Raw genomic sequence first — 14,958 nt, 5'->3', positions numbered from 1 at the left:
TTCCCCACAGCTCACTCGGTCACTCTCAGTGACATCTCTGCTCAGCATCTGCCTCTTCCTCTCACACAGCAATGGACATGAGAATGCAGATGGACATGAGAATGCAGATGGACACGAGAATATAGATGGACACGAGAATATAGATGGACATGAGAATATAGATGGACACGAGAGCACAGATGAACACAAGAATCCAGATGCTGGAAGCTGTGCTCCAGCTGCCTCCAGTTTCCCAGCCGTGGCTGCAGCCTGACAGTGTGTCTCTAATAACTGTATCTCACACTAGCAGAACATCTTTGTTTACGCCTAACACACCACATGACATTCAGCAGTATACGAGGAAGCAGTGTAATTAAATCTCTACTGTAATTGTCAACACAAACAAGCAACGTTTATTTTGCTCATTTGCTGATATAGATTCGCGGCAGAAACGGAAAGAGGGAAGTGCTGGGTGGTGGATGTGGTGGATGGAAGGAAGGGTTGGGTGATGAGTGACGATGGCCAGGAGCTGGGAGAAGCTGCTGGTGCCTCTTGCACCTCCTGAGTTCCATCAGGGATGGAAGAGCCACAGGCAGAGCCATGCTGTGCCAGACAGAAATGCTAATGACATCAGCCCAACAAGCCACCCTGTGCTCTCATCCCCTCATGCTCCCCCTTGGCTCACAGCTCTGCTCTGCCTGCCCATGGGAAGGACACATCCACACCCTACTGCAAGCTCAGCAGCACTTTGCTCCCCTCCCTCTTCCTTCAAAACTTCTGACAATTTAGTGTTTTGCTTGAAGCCCAAGCCAGCTCCAGGCACCCAGGGCAGGGTGTCTGGGGTGCACACAGGTGACATGGTGACCCCACAGCCTTGGGTACCAAAACACAGAGAGGAGCAATCACAGAGCACCCAGCCAGCTGGCCAGAGCCACCACTGCCCACTCCTGCATCACTCCCTGCCTGAAATGCCACTTTATTGTTGCTATTTTCCTTTATGCTCTGTGACATTAACAAGGTACATTTAGAAACAACAGGCTATTTATATAGCAACAGCCAACCTGTGGAAAGCAGTGCCCTGAGACTGCAGGAGAGCAGATTCTCCAGTCGGGTTTTTTTAAGGGTTGTCAGGTTGTGTTAGCACTGAGAGGCTGAGGAGCTCAGGGAGCAATAGGGATGCTCACGCTTTATCAGGGTGTACACCAAGGAGAGCAGGAGATGCTCCTGCCCAGCTGGCTGCCATTGGTGCTGCTGGTAGGAACCCACGAGGAGACAGGGCTGGGATGGCTCAGGGAGCTCAGCTGGAGTAGCTGTGGCACAGAAAGTTAAGGAGTGCTGCAGTCTGGTCAGGGAAAATGAGAACAAAATGAGTCAGTAGCTTTTCACAAGATGGGCAGAGTTCTGCTGCAACTCTGCTGCAGAACAGCCCAGCCCTCTCCCCACGGTGCCAGGGCTGTGGTGGCACAGGGGAACTCTGTCCCTCTGTCCCTGTGTCCCTCAGTGCCACGCTGGCACCACGGCAGCAGCCCTGTGTCCCTGACCAGACTTCCTGTTGCTATGGAAATACAGATAATAACGAGCAGCACGAGTAATCGCAGAGATGTGCCAGTTGCTAACGTGAAATCCAATGCACTTTATCACGCTGTAACAGCATCCCACCCTCCTGCAACCACCCAGCCTGGAGAGAAGGAGCCACCTGGGAGAGGGAAAACAACAAGGCTTTGTATTAGAAGATCAGGGAAAAGGTTTACAAGGACATTTGAAGTAGACAGACCATGACCAACCTCAGTACCACCCTTGGGAAGGCCCTGACACCGTACTTGGGAGATGAAAAAACAGCAATATTAATAGTTAAGAACACTTTTCCAAGAAAGAGCACCATTAAATCCAGTCACCACAGGTAATTGAAGCCCCTCAGACCTGGCAGATTTTTACTGTGAACCCAGGGAGAGCCACAAAGGCTGCTCAGGGCAGAGAGGAGAAGGAGCCACCCACTTCTTGTTCAACTTTGTCTTCTATGCAGCACCAGACAGCGAGGTATTGTGACAAAATTGCTGGGCTCACAGCAGCAGCTGGTGTGTGATGGATCACATGTGAGCATTTTTAAGCAAGAACTTAAAAACCATTGATATCAAGACAGAATTCAGCACTACCTTTTTTTTTAAATGACACGAGAAGATTTAAAAGGTCTGAGACTGAAACACAGGTCCTTTGGGGAACAACCTCCCTCATTCTATTTGATATCACAAATTCTGTCATTTATTTTATGTGTCCTGATCATCACTGCTTTTGCCAAATCAACCCAGAAGCATTGGAGCTTCCTGCAGATTCAATGTGTGACAGCCATGGGACAAGAACTCTTTGTAACACAGAGGGGCCAAGAACATTTTCTACAATCAGCTGCTTCTGGTTTCAATCAAAAGAGGCTTTTACTACTTGCCACACCAGCAAATTTATCATGGGCCATGAAAGACAGTCTTGTTCCTCCTGCTGTGTCACGGGGGCTGGTGACAACTACCAGAACACTGGAAAAATACACCAAAAAGTCAAACTGTGCAGCAGCCATATCAGTCTGTCAGCTGTCTCTTGCAGTAGTGAATCCACAGGGACTTGACCACAACAAGGGGTTTGGAACTAAACAGTTCTCAAAGTCCCTTCCAATCCAAACCAGTCTGGGATTCTGTGAGCACATTTGGATTCCTCTCAAAGGGAAGCAGACATTAACTCAGCAGTAACTCAGCAGATACATTTCTGTCCCTGCTTCTCGTCTGTGGGTGTCTGAGCAGCATTTGAGCTGCAAGAGATGCAACAGAAGAGACATTTCCTTTTGAAATGCTGTTTCCTTGTTTTCTAGCACTCCAGCACTGCTGCACACATTGCAATTGCAGCACTGAAGGATGGTCTTTGCCACAGCATTTTACACCACTGGAGCACCAGAAAAAATAGAATAGAAAAGAATCTCCTGAAATAGAGCTGAACTGTCAGCTATGCACGTTTCTTGGCAGCTGGAGAGATCAGCACCATTAACATACAGTGATGTCTGGTTTGGGGCTGTGGTTTATTAACACGTGCATGTTAATGAACACACACCCTCCACCAGGAGCTCCTCCATGGCCGGGGAGCAGAGCAGCCGTGCTCTGCTGGCAGGGACAGTGCTCTGCTGGCAGGGACAGTGCTCTGCTGGCAGGGACAGTGCCCTCAGCACAGCACCCCCGAGCAATCCACTGCCACTGCAGCACCCATGGGTGCCATGGATGTTCTCACACACAGGGGTCTGCAGGAGCCCCTCAGCAGGCAGCTGCAAAAGGGAGCAGGCACTGAACCACAACAGAAACCCTTGTCTCCCTCAACAGGCAGCTGAGGCAGCTCAACAGCTTTTCTCCCTCAACAGACTGTGCCAGGGGAGGCTCAGAGTGGACAGCAGGAGGAATTTCCCCATGGAAAGGGTGCTCAGGAGCTGCCCAGGGAGGTTTGCAGTCCTCATCCCTTCAGGTGTCCCACGAAGGCCTGGCTGTGGCACTCAGTGCTCTGGGCTGGGGACAAGGTGGAGATTGGGCACAGCTTTGCCTCCATGGGCTGGGAGGTCTTTTCCACCCTAAATGATTCTGTGATTCTGTGTGATGTATCAGTTTCAAAAGGCAAGGGGTCCTTCCTGTCCCCGCACTGGGCGGTGAGCACTGTGCTCTGTGTGTGTAAGCTGCACTTGGAGTTAATTCAGACTTTCCCGGCTGAGACCGCTTTCCTCACGACAGCCTTGTCAACACAGTGATGATGACTTGAAAACAAACTCTGGATTTCCCTCTCAAGAGCAGCCACTGGTGGGGTGTGCAGGCTCCAGGGTGCTATTTCAGGCACATGGTCCTATCTTTGTCCCAGAGGCTCGTGAGCAGCAGACATGCTCCCAAAATACCTTTGGCTGGGCTCAGTGGATGTGCTGCTCGGCAGAGCTGCTGCAGCAGCATTCCAGCGAAATGCTGGGGAAATGCTGCTTCTCCACTGACCCTCCCTGCTGTGACAAACAGCTGCAGAGGGGACACACGGGGGGCAGCAGTGCCAGCAGCTCGCCAAGGGTTCAGAAGGGAAGCCAACCCCAAGAAGGCTGAGAATCAACACCCTGAGGAACCCAGCAGCAGCTCCAGGAGCCACCAGCGCCAAGGCTGCTGAGCACCAACAGCTAGGCAGCATGAAGAGGGGTTTGGTGTCCCTGGGACTACCAGTGTCCCCACATGCAGGTCTGTGCTCTGCCACACATTGAGCTGGGCAGGCATTTGCCACAGCTCTGGCAACAGAAGGGGCTGGTTTTGGCAAAGAAGGAAAAATTAGGAGCAAGAGAGTGTGAATGAGAGGATCTCAGTCACACCTGCTGGCAATGACAGTGAATCTGAGAAGGAAAAAAAGAACAAGAGAATGATGAATACCTGAAAATACTTTTGCTTGACCCCAGGTAGGAGCAGTGATCCCCTTTGGTGCTTCCTGTAGCCAACAAGCCTGTTCTTTCTTTTGGAGGTGTCAGAACAGATTCACTCTGGTCAGAGCACACTGATGCACCCAAATGCCTGAGCATTGTGGGGACTAGGCTGACCCACCCAGCACCTGCAGGAGCACAGCACTGATGGCCAGAACCACTCAGCATTCATTTCAACTCCACAAGGAGAGAACAGACCCAAATTCACAGCAGGATGTCAAACAGAATTATTCACCAAGTTGAAATTCTCTGGGGAAAGCAGACATCCTACTTCTGTGATAACAAACTCTCTGGAGCACAGTGATGTGCAGCTCTCTGTGGAAAGAAGATCTCCTGACAGAGGATGCAGCCCCAGCAAGGAGGGAAGGTCTGGCAGCAGCACGTGGAGCAGAGAGCATTTCCCTCCCCTCAGGCTGTGCTGGGTGCCCTGGAGGGCTGCAGGGGGGCAGAGATGGCCCTGGGGAGATCCCTCCTGACACCCTGGGGTGCTGCTGCCTGAGCACCCATGGCTTTGGGGCTCAAGCACGTCACTGGGGCTCTGTGTTTGCTCAGCATCCCCAAGGCCAACACCAACACCACTGGGCACCAGGGCCACCCCCTGCCACTGCCACTGCCACCCACCCTGGGATAGCCTGCAGAGCAACCCCCAGGGAATAACTCCCTGGGCAGCCTCAGCGAGAGAGCAAGAGAAGAGCTGGCAATGGAAAACCCCAGTGCAGCACAGAGAGCAGCAGGAAGAGAGTGGCCTCCAGAGAGAATAACGGGGGAGGCAGGGGTGCCTTTGGAGATGCCAAGCTAAGAGCATGGAAAAATCCAAACCAAGGCCAGAAGAAGCACTAACTAAAATAATTTCCCAAGTAGTGCTGAGGGGCAATCAGAGACTGAATTGTTTGTTGATGTTACTCAGCCTTTTGATAAACAGAAGCAATTTGTTCTAGTTAAAAGAAACCTGCTATTTTTTAAATAAATTCACAGATTGATCTTTACATCAGAAAGCCATGTAGAGAAACACACAACGGGCTGAAACTATTCATTAATCAATCCCTAAGTTTGCCTCGCTGCAGCTGCACTTGTTTTGACACCTGCTTGCGATGCTCCTGCTGTGGCATTTAACGTGGAATAAAAGCCACTGGAGCAGAGCAGCAGCAGCAGCAGCCAGTGCCCCTGGCTCCCCACTCACCCCACGCTGCCCACGCCACACCAGAGCAGCCACAGAGCTCCTGGGCTGTCACTGCTCCTCAAGGCACCACCGAGGGACCATGGCAATGCCCGTGTTGGTGTTTGAGCAGCAGCTGACAGCTTAAGGCAGCTACTACACTGCCCGTGGGTCTGACAGTCCTGCAGGAGCTGCAGGCAGAGGATGGAGAGCCATGGCCAGCCGGGATGGAGAGCAGCACCACAGTGCCACTGCCAGCACCCCGACTGAGCATCTCTGCCCTTCAGCTCCACCACACCTCCTGCCTGCCTTGCCTGCACAGCTTACCTAAAGCTCAGCACTCCTGAGTCACCCCAAAATCCTGGGCTGAGGCGATGGGCAGTGCCTGTTGGAGGGCTGAGCCAGGCACACTCACACTCACATTCACTCACACGCTGGGCAGAGAGCTCAAACCAAGCCCTGCTCCCAGCTCCCCTCCACTGCCACCACTGCTATACCCACAGCTCTTCCCACAACATGAGCTCATTCCTTGAACAGTTACTGTCTGCACTTTGGGGAGCTCAGAGCTTCGTGCTGAGCTCACAGCAGCAGCCTGGACTCATGCCAGCTCTCCCCAAAATCTGTGGTACTGGTTAGAGGAGAAGCAGGGTGTGAAAGGGAGCAAAGCATGCCAAGGCCAGGCTCAGGAGGCACTTGGGGCATCGAGCTCTGGACACTGCCAGAGCCACTGGCCAGTCCACCCAAGCAGGGATGACAGGGAAGCTCCCAGCACTTGAGGTGACACACCAGCAGCACTGTTGAGAGAGGAGATTGTTTCATCCTGTGCTGAAGGTCCTGCCAAGCCTCTTCTGTGCTGGAAGAGCCACTAATCCGTGCCAGTTCAAAGTTCTGAGCAAATCTAGAATCAGGCTTGAATATGAAATCATGGGGTCTGTTTGCATGTGTATGAATTATTCATGTGCTTACCATATGCAGCATTGAGCCTTTAAAGTGCAAATTATTTGGGACCAAGCTTTGGCCCTATTTTCTGTGAAGCATAAAGCACGTTTTCCAGCAGTGCAAACAATCCAAACATAATGTGTATCATTTTCTGTGTTCCCTGCTCACCACTCTTGCCTGCCAGCTCCCATTAAGACTGGGAACCAGTACACAAAAGCCATCAGAAGGTAGCTTTCCCATGGATTCTGTGGCATTTGTTTCACAAGGCAGTTTAACGTGCCCATAGGTCATCTTTTATACAGGAGATGACCTCCATCCTTCTGACAGCAAACACACTGAGCCACAGAGGTAAAGTGGTGTCCAGCCAACACCAGGGGCAAGAGGAGATTCACCCTCACCCATACGTGTTTCTTATCTCAATTTCTCCTAATCCTCATGAAGAGCTGCTTGCTCAGAGGAGCACCCTGAGCTTCAGCCCAAGCCCTGCCCAGCCAACCTTTCTGACCTTTGTCAGATACCAGAATTAAAAACACACAGGAATTCCTCGAGGAGCCAGCATGTGCCTCATGCTGACCATCCCACCTGCACCGATGCTATTCAATGCTGATGCTAGGAAGTGTCTCAGCTCTTGAGCTCCTAAACACTCCAACAGGTTCTTCTCAATCTTTCTTCCCAGTTTCTACCAAGTTTCCCTGTTCCTTTGCTTTTTTCCCCCCACCCTAGGTATCTGAAATACTCATATAATGGCCTTTTCTTCCCACCATGTGATCCCTCTAAAATCCCAGGACACAAATCACACCCCAGTATTTTAAGCAGTGATGGCAACTTTTGTTGAGTTGCACATCTTGTTTGAGTTGTTTCTTTGTTTGTTGGAGAGTAGGAGGTGGGTTGTGTCAGGAGAAATAAAGAAAAGGAGAAAGAAATATTTTTTCCTGAGCAAAGACAGCTCAGGCAGGAATGGACAGCCCAAAGCACTGTGCCAATACCTGCAGTGCTTCCACAGGCTCACTCCTGGCCTCCCCATTCTGCTTCAGAGCTACTCTGGGCGCTTTCTCCAGTGCTCCAATGCACATATTAGCCATGCAAATGTAAAATATCACTTGTATCTTCAGACAGCTCAGCTGTAACGAGATGCAAACCTTGGACAATAAGGTAATTCTGTGCCAGCACAGCCCTTTGCAGGTTACCCTGGAAGTCACTCAGCCTTGGGAGCCTTGGGAGCTCACCAGCTCTCTGCTGGAGCCACTAGAACCAAGAAGGGGTATTTTTCTGGAATAATAAATGAAATTTATCAGCTTCCAGAAACATCAGCTAAACTGTAAAGACATTACATAGCAGTCTAATTTAATTTAATTACACAGCAGGGCTAACTATCAGCCTGTAAGGATTCATGGGCACAGCCAAACCAGCAAGCCACGTAATTCTGAACATCATTCAGTGCCTGCATCTCCTCACCAGCCCCAGGTACTGGGAGAGCCCCTGAACACCACCTGAGATGTAAATGAACACATCACCACTTGCACACTGTCACACCTCCCTGCCTGGCAGTGCTCACAGACGGCTGTTCCCACACATCCAAAGCGCTTTTAATTATCCATAACTGTCACCTGAAGCAATTCAGCTCCTGAAGAACAGTGGGAGAGGCAAAGAGGACACTGACATTTCTCTTTCTCCTGTGTGCAGAAGCTGAGCTGCTCACAGGCTGTCCCGACACTGTACCTCAGGAGATAAACACCCAAGCAGGGCTCAGCCAGCACAGATCCCCTCCTGGCACAGCCCTGGGCAGCTGCTGTTACTTCATGCCTATGAAGCACAGCCCACCTGCCAGCCCTCGGACACTGCCACAGCTCCCTGGGACACCTCTGTGACTTGTGGCCACATCAACCCCAGGAAGTTGTTAGTGATGACCAGCTGGGTGGTTCAGGAGAGGATGTGGGCTAAGGTGATGGAAACTGCACCTTAACAACCCCCACGGCTGTGGAAAAAGTTCTCCTTGCAATCTTAGCAGGGAATACTTCAGTCAGTGGTTTGCAGAGCATGGAAGCTTAATACATCTGTATCTGACCCTAAATAAGTAGTATTTGGGATTTACAACTGCCTTGTTGGGCGCTAGTCTGTAGATTTCCAATAAAAGGGAATGTTTCCTGTCCAGCTGAGGTGACAGAGTTGGATTCTGTGAGGACCAGCCGAGGCACGAGGAGCATGGGCGGCAGCAGCAGGAGCAGGGACACTGCTGAGGGACAGCCCTGTCCTCAGGGACCAGGGGACACAGCCAGGCCATGCTGGCTACCCTGAGACCAGCATGTCATTTATGGCACTGATCACCTCAGGAGAGGGAGAGAAACCGTTCCTGGTTCCTGGGTCCATCTGCCAGGTCCCTGTCCCAGCAGCACAGCAGGATGTCCCCAGAGCTGCTGCCAGAAGGGTTTGGGTCCCCGCAGAGGTAAAGGACACGGGACAAGGTAGGTCTGGCTTTGTGTCCCATCCTTTCATGTCCCTGTGCCCCAGCACCTCCGACTGCCAGGCAGCATGCTCTTGTTTCCCTGAAGGTCCCAACCCCTGGAACAAAAAATTACGGGAAGAACCCCAAGTTTGAAAACTACTGCCGAGAGCCGTGGCGAATGTTGGACATGCGGCTGCCCTCGGAGCAGGACAGAGAAGTAAAAGCAGGCTTTTAAAAACGGCTTGCCAATCTGCCAGGACGGAAGCCCTGAACTCCACGGGGTGCAGATGACAGGGACAGGGGTCCGGGAGGCTGCTGAAGCTGCACCCAGCCCGGCAGGCTCCGAGGAGGGGCTGTACGATGCCGGGGCAGCCAGAGCCAGGCTGGGCTCCGCACGGTTCGTTCCGCAGCTCCCCAAACGGGGCTGCAGGGCTGCCCGCTGCCGGGCGTGTGACCCCGCCTGCCAACACACCGCTTGACTCGAAAATGGGGTTCTTTTCAGCCCCTCCCGCAGGTTTTGCAGCTTGTCGCCCGTTTCCATGGGGACGGTGCCATGTCGCGCATCTCCGGCCCCGCGGGGCGCGGAGGGCAGAGCGGGGCGCAGAGCCCCCCGGAGCCCCTGTCCCTGCAGCTGCACACGGCAGGGCACAGAAGCAGCATCGAGGCGTGTGAGACTTCCCTGGGGCTCCACATAACCACCTTTCACAGAGCAGAGTTGCTCCGCTCTGAGATCACAGAGAGCGACGGCTGAGCGGCTCTTTGAGAGGTCTTAGCTCCCCATCTATGAACTCACACAGCCGCAGGGCAGAGTGACAACAGCACCCTCACCCTGCACACCCCAAACACCGCTGGCTGCTCCTGCACTCGCATTTCAGCCCCAAACCCCAGGCTGGTGCCTCTTCCCAGTACTACCTGAGCTTGTTCCCTGCGAGGGGACACACCCCGTGACACCCAGGGACACTTCACCTGACCCAGACTAACCCTGAGCACTCACTTCTCAGTCAGGCTGGTTTGCTGGGATGGCTTCACCCACGAGCTGTAGAACTGGAAACTTGTGTTTGAAAGTTGATTTTGACGCAAGTGGGATAAACCCAGGAGCCTGCACCTGACCCTCTTATGAAACACCATCTGCACTCTGGCAGAGAGTCAAACAAGGGATGGGGGAAAAGTGATTGAGACAAAATACTAACCACGATGAAGGTCACTGGGCTGCAGCACTAAAACCTTGTACATCAGCTGAAAAACGAATTCAGCATCAGGACGTGGACAGGAATGCTGGACAACTCACCTCGTGTCAGCGAGGGGAGGCACAGCAAAGCAGAAAGCAGCAGATGGCTTCACAGATTCTCATGTATATTTACACACAGTTTTTTTAGTAAACCACTTTGATTCAGGAGAAACCACATCCAAAATGCATTCTTGAAATTCTTCTTCAGACGTAATTGCACAGAGAGATAAATCATGCTGTGGTTTTCTCCCTCGTTCATGTAACACAACTGTGGGCAATGCTAATAGCACTAAGTGTGCCCTGTATTTACTCCTGCTCAGCCCTGTTGCCCAAGTCCAACAACTCTGCTAAGCACTTTTTAAATATTTGGGTTGAAACATTCCTGCTGGCTTCACAATGACAGGTTTTCCTCACTTAGTATAAAAAATAAATTTTAAAAAGTAAAAAAATATACTTTGCAAAAGGAGGGAGGTGTCAATAAAACTGGCTTGGCTGTCTCCCAGAATGACAGCATAATTCCTGCCCAAATGACAAACATGCCTCACGACTTCCATGCCTCCTCTCTCTCTCCCCAGTCCCCTGACTGGAGGGTGCAGCCAGGTCAGGCTCTCCTCCCAGGGAACAAGGGACAGGACAAGTGGAAATGGCCTCAAGCTGCACCAGAGGAGGCTCAGGTTGTACATCAGCAGAAATTTCCCCATGGAAAGGGTGCTCAGGCCTTGGCAGGAGCTGCCCAGGGAGGTTTGCAGTCCCCATCCCTGCAGGTGTCCAGGGAATTCCTGGCTGTGGCACTCAGTGCTCTGGGCTGGGGACAAGGTGGGCATTGGCACAGCTTGGACTCCATCCTGGAGGTTTTTTCCGACCCAAATGATTCTCTGAGACACCCCAGTGCCCCATGCCTTGCACAGAGAGACATCCCACAGCCAGCAGGCAGGCAGTGACCACCCCTCCTTGGGGATGGAGAACAAATCCAGTCCCCAAGTGAAGAGTTTTAAAAGATCCTCACAGAAATAAATAACAAACCCTGAAAAGCCCCTGCAGACAATGGCATGGTTTTCCTGATGGGAAAAGCCCACAGTGGTAATGCTGAATCCACAAGCCCACTACAACTCACTTCAGTTACTGAGCCTGTCTTAGTCCAGCACACCAAACCTCCGAGTGCTCAATCCTGCAGCACTTCTGCTCTTTCGCCTTGTCTTCTTCTTCCCACAGTTTCTCCCTTGTTTTGTTTTTCCTCCATCCCCCCCATGCATTAACTTCCTCTGTTCAGGAACAAGGTACAACACACCTCGCCAAAAACGAGCTCTCAAAAAGGCATCACTAGGCAGTATCTCCAGAGGGACAGGCTGGAGCTCCCTCCCAGCTGATGGATGTACAGCCTGCCAGCTTTTCTGTGGGACTAGAACCAGCTGGAGCCACGGCTCCAGAGAAACCCAGCTCCCCCATACCGGTGCTCCCTGAAGCACACAAACACACAGGCACTGTCCTTCCATGGTCAGCTTTTCTATCAGTTGAATCCCCATTCTGAAAGGCCCAGAAACATTTCCAAGGCTGTATGTGCACAGCAGCACTGTGGGCACGGTGGGGACACTGCAGCCAGGCAGGGCACCAAGGGGGTCAGACATGCACTGTGCCCAACACACCTGGCCTGCACCCAGCTTCACAGCCAAGGGAATTTACCTGAACTGGGGCAAAACTGGCAGCTGGGGACACCACAGCCCGCAGGAAGGGAAGCAAGGAGGGAGCAGCAGAGCTGTCCCTTGCCCATGGCTCCACACAGCACAGCCCTGCCCTGCCCAGGCTCTGGGGGACCAGGAATCAGCCCCACACTCCAGCTGCACCAGCCTCCATCTCTGCCCAAGAACAAGCCCAGCCCCAGCACTAACTGAAGACATGCTGAAAAAATGGAGAGGGTTGAGAGAAGATCCTTAGGACATACTCTGGAATACAAAGTTTACCCTTGGAGTCACAGACTCGGAGAGCTCAGCCCACAAGTCCCATGACAAGGGCATCAGCAGCCATGGCCCTCACAGAGAGGGTGTGACACAGGAATTCTGCACTTCTCCAGGTGAGATCCCACAGCAGGCAGCTGGGGCTGGACAGACGCAGGCTGAGGAGAAATAGCAGTTTCTAACGGAGGGGTGAACAGTGGATAACCCTCTGGGCCAGGTGTTTTCACCAAGAGAGAGCAAACATCTTCCTGCCCACCCCCAGGACACCCCCAAGCACTGGCTCAGCCACACCAGTGTGACGGGAAGAAGTGACACAGTGAAGTCCCAAAACCAGTCCCCTGCAAGTCAGGGATGAAGACTGTAAGGTCTGCAAGTATTTGGAGTTGCACTTACCTGAGGAAAAATAGTACTTGTGTTACTACTCACTACAATAAATAAAACCTTCTATTTACATACACCCTGACACAATTAATGGGGATTTTTTGCTGGATTTCAGCAGTCAGGCTCATCCTTGCACAGAGATTCATCACCAGGAATTACCTATGGGCAAAATTTCACATATCAAAATGCCTTTTTGCTTTTTACATTTTTAATGGATTTCTCATTAAATTGTTGTCATTAGTAACTCTTCCATATTATGTCACACACAAACCCGAGCATCAACTGGCTTCCTTATCTAAGGAAGTTATTGGGATGTCTTAAGAGATCACCATAGCAACCATGCCATGACAGTAAATATCAGTTCACTAGAACAACACTGTAATTGCTCTGAGCACACTCTAACAAGGAATTATGGAAAAGCAGAGGATATCAAGAAAGTGATGTCCCCATAATTGGGACATAACAAAAGCCCTGCTTGAAGGCACCCAGCGCCAGGCTCCTGTCAGCAGTCATTCACCTGCAGAGCTCAGCCTCCCTGCTTGGCTGCACACGAGCTCAGGGCAGAATTAAATGCTTCTCAGAAAGAAATTTTGCTTCTCAGAATGAAATTGCAGCGAAGCCTCCAATTTAAGTGTCTTTACTCGGCTTGCTCACTGTGAATTGCTAATAAAAACCTGTTGGGGAAATCAACCAGCTCCTGTGCCAGGAAAAGTTTGCCTGATGTAACCCTTGCCAGCTGCCAGAGCAGCACAGACAGGTCTGGTCCCCTCACCGAGGGAATTTCGGCAGACCTCGACTCACACATCACCACACTCAGAGACTCAACACATCTAACTCCAGGTTTATCCAGTGCACAAGTCCAGCACCCCACACAGCCAGGGATTTTTGCGTGTGCTCGATTGGTGCCCCAGAGCCAACGCAGCATTCAGGATTGCCCGGGGCCACCAGGCACCGTCTGCTGGCCCCATGGCTCTCCCGACTCTTCCCCCACCCACAGACAAAGTTTCCTTCCTTTGCTCCTCTGAAATTCCACCCTGCACCCCAGATTTCCAACGCAACGGTGCTATTTCACGGTGTATTTCTTAAAAAAACCAAACAAACCAACAATTGTATTTTGGGAAAGCCCCCAAAGCGAGCTTTCCGCACTGACAGCAGTGTTTGGGCATTGATGGCAGGCGGCACTTGGCCCTTCCTCCTTCCAACCGGGGCTGTCGGTGCACAGACGGAAACTTTGCTGCTGAGCTGTCCCTCTCCGCCCCCTTCTCAGCCGCCCCTCATCTGAACGGTGGCCGCGCCGTGTCCGTGGGCAGAGTCCCTGCGCCCCGCGGGGAGCCAACGCCCCGCCAGACCCCCGCAGCCCCCGCCGCCCGCTCCGCCCGTGGGCACCGCTCTGGGACCGCAGTGCCGGGCGGGGGCAGCTCGGCACCCCGGAACAGGGCACCGCGGGGCTGGGCATCCGGGCTGGGCATCCCGGGCTCGGCATCCCGGCTGGGCATCCCGGGCTGGGCATCCCGGGGCACCGCGGCAAGGGCACCGCCGGGGCGGAGCGGGGCAGGGCAGGGCGGAGTGCGCCGGAGCTGGGCACCCCGCGCTGGGCAGGGCAGAGCATCCCGGGGCACCACGGAGCCTCTCGGTCCGCACTCACCGTCCTCCCGCTCGTCGAAGACGGGTCTCTTGGAGGAGGAGGCGCTCGCTCCCATCCTCTTCTTCCACTTGCTCCAGTGAAACATCGGGGCAGGCGGCTGGCATGCCCTGCGGCCGCTCCCCGCCGGCCCGGCGGCTCCCCCGGGCTGCCCCGCCGCCCTCAGCCGCCCCGCGCCCCGGCACCGCCCGCCCGCATGGCAGCGCCCGGCGCCGCCGCCTCCCGCCCGCTGCCCGCGGCGGCCACAGCGCGGCGGGGAGACACTGCGAGCGGGCAGGGAGCGGAGCGGGGCCGGGGATGCTGCCGGGGCGGAGCAGAGAGGAGCGGAGCGGGGCCGGGGATGCTGCCGGGGCGGAGCAGAGAGGAGCGGAGCGGGGCCGGGGATGCTGCCGGGGCGGAGCAGAGAGGAGCGGAGCGGGGCCGGGGATGCTGCCGGGGCGGAGCGGAGCGGAGCGGGGAGGGAGCGGAGCGGGGCCGGGGATGTTGCCGGGGCGGAGCAGAGAGGAGCGGAGCCGGGGATGCGGGCAGGGCGGGGTGAGCGGAGCCGGGGGATGCGGGCGGGACTGAGCGGAGAGGGGCCGGGAGAGGGAATGGCGGGGTGGAGCGGAGCGGGGGGGATGCCGGGGGCATGCCGGGCGGAGCGGAGCGGGGGGCGGGACCGGGGAGGGCAGCGCTGCACCACCCGGCTCCGCCCGCATCCCCCGGGCACGGCGCTGCGGCCGCCGCGCTCAGCCCCGCCCGGCTCGCTATCCCCGGCCCTGCCGCGGCCCCGC

General features: G+C 54.0%; 1 protein-coding gene across 2 annotated transcripts in view; it reads right to left on the bottom strand.

The window, feature by feature from the left end:
* Positions 1–14,410, bottom strand: part of STK32C (serine/threonine kinase 32C) — a 60,579-nt gene extending 46,169 nt beyond the window's left edge. Inside the window, exon 1 of one of the 2 annotated variants that reach the window (XM_085064563.1) lies at positions 14,189–14,410. In XM_085064563.1, coding sequence (XP_084920689.1) covers positions 14,189–14,273 — 85 coding nt within the window. In that variant the 5' untranslated portion in view covers positions 14,274–14,410. The remainder of the gene's footprint in view (positions 1–14,188) is intronic. The other variant, XM_085064568.1, reaches the window with a different exon arrangement.
* Positions 14,411–14,958: the final 548 nt, after the last annotated feature.

The sequence above is a fragment of the Lichenostomus cassidix genome, chromosome 6 (assembly GCF_008360975.1).
Source record: "Lichenostomus cassidix isolate B80296 chromosome 6, HeHo_3.0, whole genome shotgun sequence".
Taxonomy (NCBI): domain Eukaryota; kingdom Metazoa; phylum Chordata; class Aves; order Passeriformes; family Meliphagidae; genus Lichenostomus; species Lichenostomus cassidix.
Note: the sequence above shows the minus strand (reverse complement) of the source record. Positions and strands in the feature narration are given on the sequence as shown.